Below are 18736 nucleotides of genomic sequence, written 5' to 3' on the forward strand. Positions count from 1 at the left end.
CGCTTAAGTTTCAAAGGAGTATCCCAAAAACCAGCTTCCATCATATTTTCTGATTACCCCTCCCCCACTGCCTTTAGTAGTTGATTTCCAACAGCCATCAAAATTTATTTTGTAGAAACCAGCCTGAGGGAGCCTCCATTTGTCACATTCTGCTTTTGTGTTTTGCTTTTTTCCTTTGTCCTGAAAAGAGTTAAAGTTTGCCACCAGATCTGTTGTTAATCTATTAAAAACATAAGATACATGCCTCATTTTCTGCTGGAACACTGCCTCATTTCTGTTTTTCCATACATGCCAGACAGTGACCCCAAATACAATTACCCAATTTTTTTGTTACCTCCAATGTTAAGTGACATTCAAGTATTCCAATCACTATTCATGAACACCTTCATACTAGTTCTTAGGATTATGGGTCATACTAGATCATTTTATTTTTGCATTTTATTATTCTTTAAAATGCTTATAAGTTTATTATATATGTTGTTTATTAATGTGCTAGAGTTCACTAATTCATAACAACATAATAAACTTAGGTCCCGCAAATATTAAGGTTAGCTTTTCCAAACATAAAGTACTTGTCAAACCCTTAATTAATAATAATAGGTTATGTCTCCGCATAGTGTTATCATTAATTTTGGGAAATAAGGTAAAATTGCAAATTTTACAACTTAGTTTGGTTGTCCTTAACAAAATTATCAAAAGCGTTTTGATTTAAAGCAATAAAATGTTAAGAATGCGATGTTTATCAATCTAAACATACAAGGGTTATAAAATGTTATAATTAGTAAAAGAGTTTACTTACCTTGAGAATGTAACGTTAAGATGGCTTCCGTCTGCTTAATGTTGCATTTTGATTGGATCTTGTAACTCACTTATTCAAATGGGACATTAAATTGAGTAGGTGATCAACCTAGAAACCTTTTACATGTTTTAGGTTGCTTTCTAAGCATAAAAATTGAACTTTGTTTTATTTTTCTGTCTGTAGATACTATGTCTAATAACAACAACCACAACTCTGGTTTCAACATTCGTCCTTTGCTCGAAGAGGACAGGCTGAATGGTGAAAACTTCCTTAATTGGGAAGAGGCTTAAGACCTTCCTGAGGTTTGAGGGTCGAGAGACGTCTTAGATACCCCGCTTCCTGTTTAACTGATGAATCAACTGAGCAGAAAAACGTTGTGCAAACAGGCATGATAAGTCTATTATACCAATCACTTACTTGATGATAGCAGCCATGGAGTCGAAGCTCCAAAAGAGGTTCGAAACCAAGGATGCATATACGATCATGCAAGAACTGCGGGCCATGTTAAAAACTCAGGCTCGAGTTGAGCGGTATGAGACTAATCGGGAGATACTAGAATGACAATGAAGCTGGGTCAAGTTGTTGGCCCCCATGTTTTCGCAATGATGGGTCTTTTCGAAAACATGGAACGACTTGGATTCTCTTATAGGGTTGATTTTGCTACTAACATATTCTCCATCATCGACTGAAGTTTCAATCAGTTCAGAATGACCTACAAATGAATGAGTCTGAAAAGATTTGCAAGAGCTGCATGGTTGTTGGTCAATTAAGAGACATCCCTAAGATTGAACCAAAGAAAGAGGTTTCGATGGTTCAAAAGGGAAAGTGTTTCAAGAAGAAATGGGCAGGCTAGAAGGACAAAGGCAATCAAGTTGCTATTGTTGTTGAAAAACCTAAGCCAACCGACAAGCCAAAGGTCGTTGCGAAAAGCAAGTGCTTCCACTGTCACAAGATAGGACACTGGAAGAGAGACATCCCTGTATCTTTAGAGGAAAAGAAGTCTAGGGCTTCCACTTCAAGCATATTTATTATAGAAATCAATTTGACTTCTACTTCTTTATGGGTATTTGATACTGGTTGTGGTTCTCACATAGTTAATGATGTGCAGGGACTAAAAAGAAGTAGGAAGCTGGCAAAATGCGAGGTAGAGTACGCGTTGGAAATGGAGCACGAGTTGCTGCACTTGCCTGGGAGCTATAGTCTAATTGCCATCTGGGCTTATTTTAGAATTAAATAATTGTTATTTTGTTCCTCAATAATAAAAACATAATTTTATTTCATTTTGGATTCTGAAGGTTTTTGTTTTGAAATAAAGAAAATGTTGTTCCATTTCTACAATAATATGTTCTATGCCAAGCTAATTGATAAATGGTTATATGTGCTTGATAATCATTACAAGTCTATAACATAGATAGCAAGAAAAAAAATCAAATGATTCAACCTAACCTAATTTTGGCATTGTCGAATGGGTCATATAACCAAAAGCGATTCAAAGTTACAAAAGGAGATATTTTCCATCATTTGATTTCGAATCATTTGATGATGTGAATCATGCTTAATGGGTAAGATGACAAATCACCATTTACTGGAAAAGGTGAAAGGGCCAGCGATCTCTTAGGACTCATACATACAAATGTGTGTGGTCCTATGAGCACAAAGACAAGGGAAGGGTTTAATTACTTCATTACCATCGATTTGAGTAGATATGGATATGTCTACTTATTAATGAAACATAAGTCGGAATCTTTTGATAGATTCAAAGAGTTCCAAAGTGAAGTACATAATCAACATGGTAAGACAATAAAACACTCGATCCGATCTGGTGGTGATATTTGAGCCAAGATTTGATGATCATCTAAAAGGTTGTGGAATTCTTTCACAATTAACTCCACAGGAACACCGCAGTTAATGGTGTATCTGAAAGGAGGAATCGAACCTTCTAGATATGGTTCAATAAATGATGAGTCTTACTGATCTTCCAATTTCTCTTTGGGGATATGATCTCGAAACAACACACTAAATAGGAGCCCGTCAATGGTTGTAGAAAAGACTCCATATGAGTTATGGAATGGAAAAGCTCCAAACTTGTAATTCTTAAAATATAGGGATGTGAGGTCTATGTAAAGCGGTTACTATCAGATAAACTGCACCCAAGTCAATAAATGTCTCTTTGTGGGTACCAAAAGAGAAAGGGGTTATCACTTCTATATCGTCAAGAGAACAAAGTGTTTGTTGCCCGTGATGGTGTCTTTCTTGAAAAGGAATTTTTTTCTATAAAGACAAGTGAGAGTAAAATAATACTCAAAGAGATTCGAGATGAGCAACAACTAGACATGGCTCACACCATGTTAGAGACGACCCAAGAAGACGAAAGTCATGTTCAGGAGATGAACGTATTCAACGCGTGAACCTCCTACCATCCCACTTGAACCTAATTCAAGTGAAAATCTTCAAAATGTTGAAGAAAACATTTCTCTTGATGCTCAGGCCCCGCGTAGGTCTAATAGACCAAGGATTCCAAACAAGAGGTTGGTTGATTTTCTGTTAATTGAAAAATTTGAAATTATGATTTTGGAAAATTCAGAACCTACTACTTACAAACAAGCTTTGACAAGCCAAACTCTGGAAAATGGCTTGAGGCCATGAAATTCGAGTTAGACTCCATGTCTGAGAATAAAGTTTGGACCCTGGTCGACTTGCCTAATGGGGTTAACCCTATTGGATGCAAGTGGGTGTTCAAATTGAAAACAGACAAAGATGGAAATGTCTATGTCTACAAAGCAAGACTGGTTGCAAAAGGATTCAGAAATTCATGGTATAGACTATGATGAGACCTTTTCTCCAGTAGCAATGCTTAAATCAATTCGGATACTTTTAGCGATTGCTGATTTTCAGATTACGAAATTTGGCAGATGATGTCAAAACCGCATTCTTGAATGGGTTCTTGAATGAGGATGTGTACATGACATGAAGGTTTTGAGGATCCAGAAAATCCTAAAAGGGTTTGCAAGCTTTAGAGGTCCATTTATGGATTGAAGCAAGCATCTCAGAGCTAGAATCTTCGGTTTAATGAGGCAATCAAATAATTTAGTTTCTTCAAAAGCAAAGAAGAATCTTATGTTTACAAGAAGTTTAGTGGGAGCAGTCTACTCTTCTTGGTTCTGTATGTAGATGACATACTACTCGTGGGAAATGATATACTAATGCTTGAGTCAATCAAGGAATGGTTGAAAAGTTGTTTCTCTATGAAGGACCTTGGAGAAGCTGAGTACATACTGGGAAATAAAATCCATAGAGATATGTCTCGAAGGATGATTAGGCTAAGTCAAGAAACTTATGATGATAAGTTTCTTGCAAGGTTCAACATGGAAAACTTGAAGAGAGGTTTCGTTCTCATGTCACATGGCATATCACTTAGCAAGAGTTAGTGCCCGGCTGAGTCTGATGAGTTAAAGCGAATGAATAGCATCCCTTATGCTTCAGTTATAGGATCTATCATGTATGCCATGATAAGTACTTGCCCAGATGTTGCATATGCCTTGAGAATGTGTAGCAGGTTCCAAGCATATCCAGGAGAAGGATACTAGACTGCAGCTAAGAGCATCCTTAAGTACTTGAGGAGGACTAAAGGCTTGTTCTTAGTCTATGGGGGACAAAGTGAGTTGGTTTTGAAGGTTATATTGATGCAAGCTTCCTAACCGACAGAGATGATTATCGCTCTCAGTCAGGGTACGTCTTTCGTCTAAATGGAGGAGCAGTGAGCTGGAAGAGCTCAAAGCAAAGCACTGTAGCAGACTCTACGACAGAGTCAGAATATTTAGCAGCAGTTGAAGCAGCTAAGGAAGCAGTTTGGATAAAGAAGTTCTTGATAGAGTTGGATATTGTACCTAGTGCTCTGGAAGGGATTGAGTTGCTCGGTGACAACAATGGTGCTATTGTGCAAGCAAAAGAATAGAGATCACATAACAAGTCCAAACATGTGATGAGAAAATTTCACCTCATTCGAGAGATAGTTGACAGGAAGGATGTCAGAATCGAATCTGTAAATTTCACACGGATGAGAACGTGGCTGAACCGCTAACTAAACCACTACCTCAATCCAAGCCTGAGTGTCACGCTACGCTATAGGCTTGAAGCTAATGTTAGATTGGCTTTAGATTGTACTAGGTTTAGAGAAACTTGTTACAGTGTAAAGACATGATTTTGCTATTTATGAATATGAGAATAAATTTTATGTTATTTAATTATTGGTTTGGTATTAAATAAAATGTCCAAAAATATAGCTTCAATTCAATGGTTTTGTCACATATTTGATTTAATGAATGAAACACCATGAATGAAAATAATTCATAGAATTTTAAAGTTCCTAATCTAAGTCATTAAACTGGACATAAATGACTTGTTAAAAGGATTAGCATATAAGATTGATTGATAGCGTCGTTTCATGGGCTATAGGAACATGGAGATGTTTAATCAATCATATGGATATGTATAGTTGATACGTAATTGAACAAGACCTACTTAGAAGTTTTATAACTTCGAATCTATGGCAGGAGCAGTTTATGGCATATGGATGGCTAGGAATGATTGTAAATGGAACTTCAAAGTTCCTACATTGCAGTGTTTAGTGAAAATTCTCAAAGAGAATGTTAGAAGGCGCATCTTTCTTGTAATGCCTAAGAAGGTGTCTAGGAATGATAGGAGTTGGTTTTATACTCTGTAATGGATGTAATGTAGTTTGGCCTTGCTAGGGGAGGGGGTCCAACCTAGTTGGTTTGTCTCCCCTAGTTATGGTGGCTTGGTTCTATTGTTTTGGGATGCAATATAATGATTAATTACTTAGCAAAAAAAAAAAAAAAAAAAACTTCGAATCTATATTAGTGGATTCCTAAGACATGAATGGAACACTGCTTAGCCTAATGATTGGTATAACTTTGATACTGTCAAACGTCATGCTGTAAAAGGGGACTATAAAGACAGTATTCGGGTTATGTTAAAAGTTGAGTGGCGGTTTTGGTTGCCACAAGATTGAAAAGGTCCTCCTATATAAAATGGGATGGTCGAATGGGTGTCTTGGTCCTTTGAAGAGTGAGAACTGAAAAATGCATGGCCATGCTCAAAAGGACCATATGATGATAATTTGTTAGTCAATTCGAACTCAGATTTCAAGGATTAATTTGAAAACTAGTATGGATGACATAGAAATATATGACCATACTATCAAATTAGACACTAAGAGACGTCGGGAATTTAAACATTGCACACTCGTCTTGGACAAGTGGGAGATTGAAGGAATTATGTCCTCGACTTTATTGCAATTACTAAATATAATATGGGTCGTATTATGGAGATAATAAGTTCATTAAATTGGTTCGTCTATACGTCTTGTTAGAGAATGCTATAGAACTTCGTGTTAGAAAATTATAAACCCGAAACCCAATTAAATGGATCCTATTAGGTCACAGATAATTATTTGGATCAATAAAAGAAAAACCTAGAACCCAAAGGGCCGGCCAAGAGGAGAAAAGGAAACGGGATTTCTAACCTAAAATATACTTATATATTTAGTTAGGCAATCATAAGGAACGATATAAGATCTCTCTTAATACTGTTCTCTCCCATATTCTTCCCAAAAGTCGCATTTACTTCATTAAAGAAGAAGAATAATTTCTTCTTTCCAACTAGCATTGGTGGAGTGTTGATCCGGATTGGTGGACCAAGTAGAGGAATTACAGTTGTAGTTCTTTCTCCGGATTATAACAAGTTTTGTGGAATTCATGCTTCAAGGGTTAATTCTAAACTATTATGTGATCCTTGATTGTATATGCATGTGATCCTGTTTTAAGTGCTTATGCATATGATTCATGAAATTCTGCTTATAATACTTAAAATCCTACACTTGTAACTGTATGATGTGCTACATTTTCTACATATCTGAATTTATCTTCTCGTTTTATGATTTGAATGGAATTATGGTGGTGCATTTATTGATGAAAATGGTTTCTTGCCTTCACAGTCAGCCACTTGATGGCTCTTTGTTAAATTAATAAAACAACCGCACTGAATGACCAACGTCATTTAATTAGTTCTTTTTAGTCAATAGATGATTTTTCATGAATAACCTGAACTTTCTTAGCTTAAACTAATCAATTTCTCCCTAATTCATGGTAATGGCTTTATTTATTTCCAGATTACCATTGGCTTTCTAGTGTTGTGTTTCTAATGGTCCGTAATGCGTATGTGCATAACAATCATTCAGGCATAAAACAACTTCCTTCTAATACATGAACATTTTATGTGTGTTATTTTTACATAATGTGATTTTCTACACAACTCATCTTTGTTGTCGACGTCTTTTTGCGATTTCGTGTATGATTATGTCTTCTGCCCGTGATGTTTAATGCATAGGCCTTCTGTTCAGTTTTGTTGGTTATGTCGTGAAAAATATGAGTTGGAAATCTTGAACGGTTAGCTCTCCTTTTGTAGAGAACTTGTAGTCTATTGATCTTGAATCACAACTTTTTTCTTCTTGATGTAGGTGTAGGCGTGTTTTTATTCACCTATGTGGGATGATTGTGTATCTAACCACCTTATTGTAAAGGCATTATTGAAAAGCATTTTGAAATTGAGAGAAGTCGTCAATAAATCTTTAAATTAAGACTCATAAACCTAATTGGATATTAAAAAATCGTAGGGACAATTTAGTAACTTACCTAATGTAGATTTCCGTGTAATGACTCCATTATGGTCGTTGAACCGAAGATTGAGTTCAGGGGTGAGGGTACGAATAAGATCAAGGTATGAACCAAATTCACCAATTGCTGGCCTCAACTTAATATCGATTTATTTCAATATTTATGTCAATAAATAACCACACAATATGTTAATGCAATCTATAATTAATCTATGTCGCTTCGTTAATCAACGACTAATTTTTGGTGACATGTTATTATGGTATCAAATTACTGAGATCATAATCAGATTGTCCAATGATCTTATTAGTCTTTAGAACAGTTCTTTAGATTTTTTTTGTTAAATGGAACAATATATGAAAAGGATAAGCAATCCAAGTTAGCTAGCCTGACTAGCATAGGGATCTGAGATTAGGGATGGCAGGTGGGTATAATTTGGCGGGTTTCGCACCGCATCCGCCCCAGTTGGGGCGGGTATGGATATGACTTTGGTGGGTAGTGGGTGGGTATGGATACGAAAGTCAAATCCGCCATGGGTGGTGGGTAGGTGGTGGATATGAGGTCACATCCGCCCCAATCCACCCACCCCGCCCAATCCACCACCCCGCCCCATATCGCCCGCCCCGCCCATATCCATCCGCCCCGTATAATATTACTAATTTACCCTTTATAAATAAAGAATTATGTTCATAATCTAAAAATTGTAAAAATAATTAAGAAATATGAATACTAAGAATGTGTACTTTTTTTTGTTTGAAATGGTGTTTCTAATAATTAATTTATATAATAGGTTATATATAGAAATAAATCAGGTGGGCCGGTGGAAATCCACCTAGGTGATGGGCGGGTATAAGTGGGTAATGGATATCCACTTGGTGTGGAGCGGATGTGGGTATAACTTATACCACGTGGGCGGAGGTGGATATGGAAACTTGTACCCGCCATGGTTGGCGGGTAGGTGGTGGGTATGGAAAATTTAGGTGGAAGTGGGTGTGGATTTAGGAGTATCCGCATCCGCCCCGCCCATTTGCCATCCCTATCTGAGATCCCAATATTACAAGATAAGCATAAAAGTTCAAACATAATGTTTTCTTTCGCTAATTCCTAGTTGTACCCATGGGCTATACAAAATTGGTGGAATACGTCCACCTCTCCACTCCCTTTGCGATTTGTTCTTGCCAAGATATCAACCTCTCGAACTTTATCCCGTCCTACTTTTTCCGGCTGAATCTGCCCCTCCTTCTGCAACAACTCCCTGCACACGATAGTATAATTGTTATAATGATATTTGATCATCGTGCTTCAATTTATACAGTCCACAACTATCAGTGAGTACGACAGGATGAGGCACTTTGTCCATTGTTTTGCTTTTATCTAGAACAGTGTTTCATGTATAGCAAGGATCTATGCAACATCATTCACACCATGTTTCCATAGTTCTTTAGGTCTTCGATTAGCAATAATAATCATGTGAGGTGATGAGAGCATTAAAATATACAATCATGCATATGAATATATAATATGGAATATAAGAAATTTAAAAAAAAAAGAGATTTAGGGAAGAATATACAAGAGAGCATTAATTAATTCAAGATCTACATGATGACAATTAAATTGTTAGTAAAAATGAATTTAAATTTTAATTGACCGTGAAGAATTACACCTTTTGTTGCGTGGGTCTGGCACAACGATCTTTAGGATGAGCAATCTTAAAGCTTGAAGTAAGATATTCAGAGTTATGAATGTATTTGAATATGAGTTTGAGTATAGGAGAGTATGGGGAGGAGTTGTAAGAAAATATTATCAAAAGTTATTCGCGTTGAAACAAGGTATTTATAGGCAAAGGAAATCGAAAATGAATCGAAACGATAAAATAAAATTATGCGACAGACGCACAACTTTGCGTCACGCACACTTGCTTTCTAGATAGTATTTTATTGTTCTAAGATTCTTTTTTATCCTTTGAAATATGAAATCAACTATCTTTAGGAATAAAAAACTGATTTTCAAAATATCCTTTAAAAATTAATTATTAAGAATAATTTATATTAAAATATTAAAAAAATTATATTAATTATCAGGAATAATTAATTGGAATTTAAACTTGGGGCTTGGATTGTCTTAAACCAATCAAAAGACTTTATATTGTTGAAATAATTTTCGGCTTAGCTTGTTCGATTGTGCTTCCTTTAAACAGGACGACGACATGTTTCATCATTGGGTACTTAATGGGGAGACACAATTTTGTGTCTACAAAACCCCACTTTGATTGAGGTTCGGGAAACCGAAATTCAAGGTAGAGGTGTCGGATCGGGAAACCATTCTAAACGCTCTGCAGTTAGAACTGATCTATATGTCGCCGATTTCTCCAAAACAAAGTTAGTCTGCAAGATGATAACTACAAGCAATTTGATTATCTGTAGGGGAATTTGTTAGCAGATAGGTGCAAACAACTTCGATAATGCACATAATGATGCAATATAAACTTAGACTCTCTAAGGATGCATGAGATGCTACGCAAGGACAAGATTATGCAACGCTCGGGATGGATAGATACAATGAAGGGCATGTCATGCAAAGCAAGGTTATGCAAGGCTAGGAAAGATGAAATATAATGAAAGTTTAGGGTTATGCAATATTAGAAGGTCTGGATAGGTAGAGAAATAGAATAATTTACATAGACTGTTTTGACAAAGATCAGGGTCCACAAGTAAGATCCTTAAATTACAACTTTTTGGGAGTTTGATTTGGAGGAACCACCACGTGTATTGGAAGCCCCCACTTTGGGAAAGCTTGTCTTGAATTAGGCATTTTGAGCCTACATTGGAATGTATTTGATACGTATTGAGCATTCATAGTTCTCCATCGGGAATTCTTCTTTGGGAAGTTAATATAGGCAAAGTCAAAATATCACCAGAGGCCATGGAATTATCGGAGAGTCCTTAAGGAACAAGGAGATGGATTACACAGATAAAAAGTTTTAATTTGTGACATAAATGAACGCTCGTCGGCAAAGACTTTGACGAGGTTAGGTTCAGACTCGAGTCTATGTCGGGATCTAGACAAATTATTCTTTTGATTTCTAGAAAATCAAATTATTTGACATTGATTAAATTTTTTTATTCAAGCCGTCGGAGCTCAAGATTAGGATTCTTATGTATACTTGCAAAATCAGGCCATATGTAGTTTTAGATCTGATTTTTTTTTTCTTTTTTCTTTGTGTCATAACTTTTTTTTAGGCCATCTTTTTGGGTTTCCAACCTGGCGGGCTTGATAATACCTCGGAGAAAGAGTTATGGTTTATATGAAAGGTTGAAAGGTTTCAGGCTTGAAGTTTTAATGATGGTTTAATTGGTTGGGCTAAGGTAAAGATCATGAATTTGGATTAAATAGTTAAGGTTTTGATGGATTAAAGGATTTTTGAATGAGAGGTGGAACTTGCAAGCCATTAACTTGACTTATATTCACTTTGGCTCTTTCTTTTTTGCTTTTGGATTGCTTTGTGCGTTTTCTTTAGGTTCTTTTTTTGCACTTTGAATTTTATTTACCTTTTTATATTGACTGGCATTGATTATAATTTCTTATGTAGTGAGACTTGCACACAAGTTTTTGTAGTTTAGGATATTGGAAGGTTTGAAGGAATTTTATGGTGTTTTGAGTTTGAAGGGATTAATTGGCTAAGGACTGTGGAGGATGATGGGTTAAGGGATATTTTTATTTATTTTGGTTGCGTAATATGGTTTATGGATAATGGCTTATTGAAGGTGATGAAGGAAGAGGGAGTTAACTCCTAATTCAGAGTATGTTCGCTTTTCATTTTTTTCTTATTTGTTTTGCTAATCAAGGTCATTAGAGACATCTTGATTTTTGTTTCTTCATCGAATTTGAGGCATATATAAATGATGGTGAATAGCCAATGAAAAATAAAAAACAAAATAAGATGAAACAATGATGGAATGACTATAATAATTAAGTCCTATAATGACATAGACTCGATGGGAAAGGACATAAATGGCTTATGATAAGGACTCCCAAACTCATCCTAGGAAACCAGAAATCAAATGACTAAGCTTTTGAATTGTTGATGCACTTCCTAGCATGTTGTTGGTTGTTGTAGGAAGTATTAGCAGTCTATCATCATTGACCATGTTTTCCAATGTATCTGTAGGATCCAACACTATATATCAGATGTTTAATATTATGTTGGGATTCGCAGTAGAAAATAGGTTGCACCTTTTAAATTTTCTTTTAGGTATATTGTCTAGAGTAGATCCCGTGGAAGTGATCGCGCCTCTATTGTGAATGAATTCAAAAGTAGTCTTCATGACTCTAGATAAAGTTAGGGTGGTAATAGTGCATTTGATGTGCTTTAGAGTGGGCTCACCTTTTTGTTCCTCCATAGGCGTTCCTAAGTTGTAATAACCCGATTGTTCCTGGATAGAATCGAGTGGATCTCGCTTGTAAGTTTTTAGAATTTATTTCAAAATGAAAAATGAGTGATAAATGGAAATGAGAAATGAAAGTGGGAAATGAAAATGGGAAATAAGAAATGGAAATAGGACATGTGAAATGGAAATGAAAAATGGAAATGGGAGATAGATATGGGAAATGGTATGGGCTTTGGAGTAATGTGGCCTAACTATATGCAAGTGAAGATATGGACTTGACTGGAGTGAACTATTCAAAAGATAAACAGGGTAAAGCCCGATAGGAAAAAAGAAATGCATGTCAGTATAAAATTGAGTACAAAATGTATAAGGTAACACATTCACTAGTTTGCAACATTTTACATTTTCGAAATCTCTTTAATTTATAATAACTTTTAAGAATAAACTATTTCCAAACACAAATGATTCAAGAATTGCTTTTAAGAACAAATTCTTTCCAAACACATAAACTAATATTCAAGAATAAATTTTAAGAACAAACTCTTTCCAAAACCTAGATTAAAAATAAACTTGAAAATAATTCCTCTTCTTATCTCTCTTTCTTTTACCCCAAATCTTCGCACCTCCCAAGCTAGTGGTAGTAGTAGTAGTAGTAGTAGTGGTGTAGTGGTAGTGGTAGTGGTTGTGGTAGTGGTAGTGGTAGTGGTAGTGGTAGTACAAGTGGTAGTGGTGGTGGTGGTGTTAGTGATAGAGGTAATGGTGGTGATGTTAGTAGTAGTGGTAATGGTGGTGGTGATAGTGGTAGTGGTAGTGGTGGTAGAAGTGGTAGTGGTAGTGTTGGTGGTGGTAGTGGTAGTGTTGGTGGTGGTAGTGGTAGTGGTAGTGGTAGTGGTAGTGGTAGTGATAGTGGTGGTAGTGGTGGTAGTGGTGGTGGTAGTGGTAGTGGTAGTGGTGATGTTTGTGGTAGTAGTAGTGGTAGTAGTAGTAGCGGTGGTAGTAGTAATATTAGTATTGATAGTAGTGGTAGTGGTGGTGGTGGTAGTGGTAGTGGTGGTGGTGGTGGTGGTGGTGGTGGTAGTTGTGGCGGTAATAGTGGTAGTCATAGTAGCGATAGTAGTCGTGGTAGTGGTGGTAATGGTAGTGGTAGTAGAGGTAGTTGTGGTATTGGTAACGGTAGTATTAGTGGTAGTGGTGGTGGTAGTGGTAGTAGTAGTGGTAGTAGTAGTGGTAGTAGTAGTAGCGGTGGTAGTAGTAGTAGCGGTGGTAGTAGTAAGTATTGGTAGTGGTGGTGGTAGTGGTGGTAGTAGTGGCGATAGTAGTGGTAGTCATAGTAGTGATAGTAGTCCTGGTAGTGGTGGTAATGGTAGTAGTAGTAGTGATAGTGGTAACGGTAGTAGTAGTGGTAGTAGTAGTAGTAATGGTAGTTGTAGTGGTAGTGGTGATAGTGGTGATAGTGTTAGTAGTAGTGGTAATATTGGTGGTAGTAGTGGTGGTAGTGGTGGTGGTGGTAGTGGTAGTGGTGGTGGTAGTGGTGGTAGTGGTAGGTGGTGGTGGTAGTGATAGTAGTAGTGGTGGGGGTAGTAGTGGCGGTAGTAGTAGTGGTGGTGGTAGTGGTGGTGGTGGTGGTGGTAGTTGTGGTGGTAGTAATAGTCGTAGTAGTAGTAGTAGTAGTAGTAGTAGTAGTGGTAGTGATAGTGGTCATAGTAGTAGTGATAGTAGTAGTAGTGGTGGTAGTAGTCGTGGTAGTAGTAGTGGTAGTGGTAGTAGTAGTAGTAGTGGTAGTAGTAGAAGTAGTCGTGGTAGTAGTAGTGGTAGTGGTAGTAGTAGTAGTAGTCGTGGTAGTAGTAGTGGTAGTAGTAGTTGTGGTAGTAGTAGTGGTAGTGGTAGTAGTAGTAGTAGTCGTGGTAGTAGTAGTGGTAGTAGTTGTTGTGGTAGTGGTGGTAGTGGTAGTAGTGGTGGTGGTAGAAGTAGTAATAGTAGTAGTGGTGGTAGTAGTGGTAGTAGTAGTAGTCATGGTAGTAGTGATAGTAGTAATAGTTGTAGTAATAGTAGTAGTGGTAGTAGTGGTAGTGGTAGTAGTCATGGTAGTAGTGGTAGTGGTAGTAGTCATGGTAGTAGTGGTAGTGGTGGTAGTAGTGAGTAGCACGGGTAGTAATCGTGGTAATAGTAACAGTAGTTGTAGTAGTAGTGGTAGCCGTAGTAGTAGTGATAATATTGGTAGTGGTAGTAGTAGTGGTAGTAGTAATAGTAGTAGTACTGGTGGTGGTGGTGGTGGTGGTGGTGGTGGTGGTGGTGGTGGTGGTGGTGGTAGTGGTGGTGGTGGTAGTAGTAGTAGTGGTGGTGATAGTAGTAGTAGTAGTAGTAGTATCTTGAAACCATAAACTTTAACACATAAGACCACATTTTGAAAGATCTAACTACATAACGTACCTTGATCTTGCACAAAGTGTATACTAGTATTATCTTCACTTAGTATTATGCTCACGTGTTCTGCTAACGAACCAATAATATAAAAATCTAATAACTTATCCCATGAACTTAGACATGAATTCTTACATAACCTATCACGAGCATAATACTTTTGAGTAAAAAACATGAAAATGTTTTACTTAAACAAAATAAAATTTGAATTTGTATAAAAATACAAAGGAAAAATTGATAAGAATAATCCGACCTTTGGCCGGTCTTCCACCAATGGTACCACCTTCATTTAATCCAGCTATAATCCCACCTTTGACATTAATATTCTCTCAATGGTACGTTACCTGAAGGTAACCTGTTGCAGCAGGTAAGTATGTAGCCGTTATGTTTATTTTTATTTTGGCTTTAATTTTTTTATCTTGTCCCTCCTTATTAACTGCCACTTATCTCTTTCACCCTCTTCTTCCTTCATCCTCTCTCTTCCTCACACTCTGCTTCTCACGCTTTTTTCCTTTTTTTTTTTCTTCAAATCTCTTCTTCCTCTGTTCTTATAGCAATGGCAGGAGGTTCATTGAGTGGTTCATCCTCTAATTCTTCACGCAAAAAACCAATCTTGTGTAATCATGGAGCAAGCGGTGTTGTACTTACTTGTAAGAAGGAAGGTCCAAATTTTGGGAGGAAATTTTATCGATGCTCGGAATAAAATGTAAGTAGTGTTACACATTGAGCTTAAATTTCCTGATTATTGTTAGTTACAAAAAATATAAATTTCCTGATTATTGTTAGTTTAACATTCAATTTTTTTCTGTTTTATTTAGGGGGAGAAAGATTGCCATTTTTTCAAGTGGGTTTGTGATGTGGTTGAGGAGGAGGAGATTTCCAGTGAGATAAGGGATTTGCAATTCAAAATTTTGGACAAAGATAGTACCATTATTGAGCTTGAAGTTGAGAAGAAGTTTTTGGAAGATAAACTAATCAGAATGAAGAAGGAAAAACATGAGCTTGAAGTGGAAAACAAAAGATTATCATCCAAAATTCGTCTATTACGTATCCAACCGATGTTAGATAATAATAGGGAGAAAGCTTTTCAAATGGCTATGGTTATGTCTTGGATTTTGTTTGGCATTATTATCTACATGTTGAAGTGAATTGATGTAGGTGCTATGTTAGGGCTTGAAATGTACTTTACGCTTTATGATGAATTGTATTATTTGGAAGTATTAATGAATGAACGTGTTCGGTTTTGATGCACTAAATAACATTGCTAGTAGCTTCATTTGAAGGATAAATGTTAACAACATTTTGGAAATGCAACGCAAAAATGTTTGATGTTTGATGTTTGAAGTTGAGAATTTCATACACATAATTCAAAACGAACACCATTGTATTGTGTTCAATATTGTTCAACACGAATAATAACCATAATCTATTACAAAACATCGATCCAATGTTCAACAATAACAAAAACCATAATCTTATAAAAAAACGACCAAATTGTTCGGTGAGATCCTACACGAAGTATTATAAAAATCATTGTTGCATGGAGAAATTCTGATTTGCCACGGAAGTAGTCGATGTTGATGCTTGACTTGAAATAATTCTCGGACCTCGTGTCCCGGGTTCCTGAAAGCCAATATATTAGATAAGTTAGTAAACCGAACTTTTACATAATGATCATTAGGAGGCAAAATTATTTCTAAGAACAATTACATAGGTGATGGTTGATCCATCATTCATTATCAAGACACCAAATCCAGTTGGAATCTGTTAAGAAACAAAACAATCGTAAATCAATGTTCGTTAAAAAATTAAAACCATACCATAACAACAAGTATAAAAACTGACATTGTTCCTTCCTCTTCCTCTTCCTCGACCTCGAGCTCTACCTCGACCCGTTGCAGCAGCAGCACCACCAGCAGCTTCACCCCTCCCACCAGCAACTGCACCTCTACCACCACCAGCTCTACCTCTGCCACCCCTTGATCCTCTACCTCCTCTGATCATTCTGCCACCCCTTCCAAGTGTTGTGGGTTGTGCAGATGCTGTGAAGTGGCTGGCTTGTTATGTAGTTGCTTGTTCTGTGGTTGCTTGTTGTTGTTGACAATCAGCCCTAGGCCTTCCCCTTGGTCTCTTGCTCTGACTTACTCCCACACTCACAGCAGAATCTCTATTTGGACACCTCCGTTTATTGTGGCCCTTAGTTTTACATATGGTACATGTCATCTCAATACCATGCCTACTCATCTTCCCAGAGTATTTAGGATCTTCAAAAGGGTCCTTAATTTTGTTTTTCCTAGGCCTACCAGGTCCAATTTTAATAGAGGGGTCTAGTGGAAGTGAAACCCTTGGCCAATGTCTCTCACCCTCACATGGTGGAATGGAACTTGCATATGCCTTGAGATACACCTCTCTTTTGTAGCATTCATGGACAAACTCCTCTGCTTCTTTGTGACAGAAAAAAATGGCAGCAACAGCATGACAACAAGGGTAACCACACATATCCCATCTCCTACATGTGCATGTTCTTGCCTCTAAATCAACTGTTAAACTGTACAGTTGGTGATTTACTTGGAATAGAGTTTCAGTAGATGGTAGCACATCACAAAAAGCAGCCTTGATTTTTTCTTTTTCAAGCTTTGTTTTGTTTCTAGGGCAAATGAGGGAAGCAGACTTCTCCATTTCTTGCTTTTTTTTTAACCAATCTTTGCATCAAAGATGCCCTAATATCCTCTAGCATATAGATGACATGTTTTGTCCTAGCATTTATGATCCAACCATTGAAAGTTTCTGTTAGATTGCTAGTAACTATGTCAGCTTTAGTGCTAGTGCTCATAAATGCCCTACAAAACAGTTTGGGATTGTATGCTTTGAAACTATCTGCAGCCTCATCACTCACTTTGGCTAGATTATCTAATGCATCATTATAATCTGCCTCATTGTATGCCTTTACTATACTCCAAAACAATAGTTTCATCTCATCCCCCTATAACTCTTATGCCACAGAGCAAAAATGTGCCTAGCACAATGTCTATGTTCAGCTTTGGGGAAAACTAATGCAACACCATTTATGATAGACTGATAAATAAACATGCCAAAAAAAATAGAAAACATAAATCAGATCCATCATTCATTATTGATTAGATGTTGATGCTTGACTACTTAGTTACTTAGTTTAATGATAAATCAAAACATATGTAATATAGATAACCTACTTATCTACTGTGACAGTAAATAAAAAACAGAAATTAGTTCATACCTGATGCTCATCACTCACAATTGCTAGGCCATCACCATCTCCAAGTGCCAAACTCCTTTGCAACTGTCTGAAGAACCACTCTCGGCTAAGGTTGTTTTCACCTTCCACAATAGCCCAAGCTATTGGATACATCTGATCATTTCCATCCCTTCCAACAGCTGACATCAATTGGCCCCCAAGAAACATCTTTAAAAAACAAGCATCAACACAAAATATCTTCCTACATACTTCCTTCCATCCCCTTTGCAGACCCTCATAACACACATATAACCTCTGAAAAACAGGAGGTTGTTTCTTCACACTTGGATCAGTGTACAACTCCAAATGAGTTCCTGGACTAGAAGCTTTTACAGCTTCTAAATACCTCCCAATCTTCAGATAATGCTCTTGCATAGAGCCATGAAGAAGCTTATGTGCAAGGTACTTAACCTTGTATGCAACATCCCTTTTAATCACAATCCTATATGCTCTCCTAACAGTTTCTACAATTTCTTTAGCAGGCCAATGTGGTCTACTCTTGAATACCTCTATACACTGTTGTGCCAACCAACTTGACTTTAGTTGGTGATTCCTCTCCATTGTCCTATTACAACTATGCTCACTCTTAACCATTTTCACCAAGTATGTTGCTCTCCTAGTATCCCAAGAAGCATATAGCTTAAATGGACATCCCTCTACACAAACAACTCCAAGTCTTTCTAGCCTATTTTTGTTACTTGAAATATACTTTAAATTTCTGCCTTGAAGTATACCATACTTTGAAACAGCTTTCCTAAATGCATCCCTACTAGGAAATATTTGACCTACTTTCCAATTGAAGTTGGAAAAATCAACATCTTCACTAACCAACATTCCCCTAGCACTTCTCCTTTCATCCTCAGTTCTTTCATCACCACATTCTGGTGGTGTATGGATATCATCATCTGTACCTTCAGCATCACTACCAACCTCCCTGTGTTCACTTCCCCTTACTGCCTCACTACTGCACCCTAACCTCCCCTCTACAGCCTCTCCCTGTAATTGTTTAGCTATCTGCTCTAACTTAGAATTAGTTTCCCTAACTTTGTTCAAAGCCTCAGTGTACTCCTCGTCACTTTTTTCACCATCTTCAAATTCAAATTCAAATTCACCTTCTACTTCTTCATCCAATCCAGCCTCCTTATACTTCTCCAATTCCTTT

At 37.0% G+C, this 18736-nt stretch overlaps 1 protein-coding gene across 1 annotated transcript; it reads left to right on the forward strand.

Annotated features, from left to right (window-relative positions):
• Window positions 1-12073: 12073 nt before the first annotated feature.
• On the forward strand, window positions 12074-15448 carry LOC125494723 (uncharacterized). The gene is made up of 5 exons (XM_057392896.1): window positions 12074-12102; window positions 13175-13371; window positions 13424-13609; window positions 14855-14940; window positions 15119-15448. The coding sequence occupies exons 1-5, from the start codon at window positions 12074-12076 to the stop codon at window positions 15446-15448; spliced, it is 828 nt and encodes a 275-aa protein (XP_057248879.1).
• The last annotated feature ends 3288 nt before the right edge of the window (window positions 15449-18736 follow it).

This window comes from Beta vulgaris, chromosome 2 (genome assembly GCF_026745355.1).
Source record: "Beta vulgaris subsp. vulgaris cultivar EL10 chromosome 2, EL10.2, whole genome shotgun sequence".
NCBI classification, from domain to species: Eukaryota; Viridiplantae; Streptophyta; class Magnoliopsida; order Caryophyllales; family Amaranthaceae; genus Beta; species Beta vulgaris.

What these genes read in the sequence shown, in the direction of transcription:
- LOC125494723 (XM_057392896.1), top strand. Translation starts at nt 12,074, where the DNA reads ATGGAAATGGGAGATAGATATGGGAAATG. An exon ending in TATTGGTGGTAGTAGTGGTG is followed by an intron (nt 13,372 to 13,423) that starts GTAGTGGTGGTG and finishes TGGTAGTGGTAG; the next exon opens with GTGGTGGTGGTAGTGATAGT. An exon ending in ATCATGGAGCAAGCGGTGTT is followed by an intron (nt 14,941 to 15,118) that starts GTACTTACTTGT and finishes TGTTTTATTTAG; the next exon opens with GGGGAGAAAGATTGCCATTT.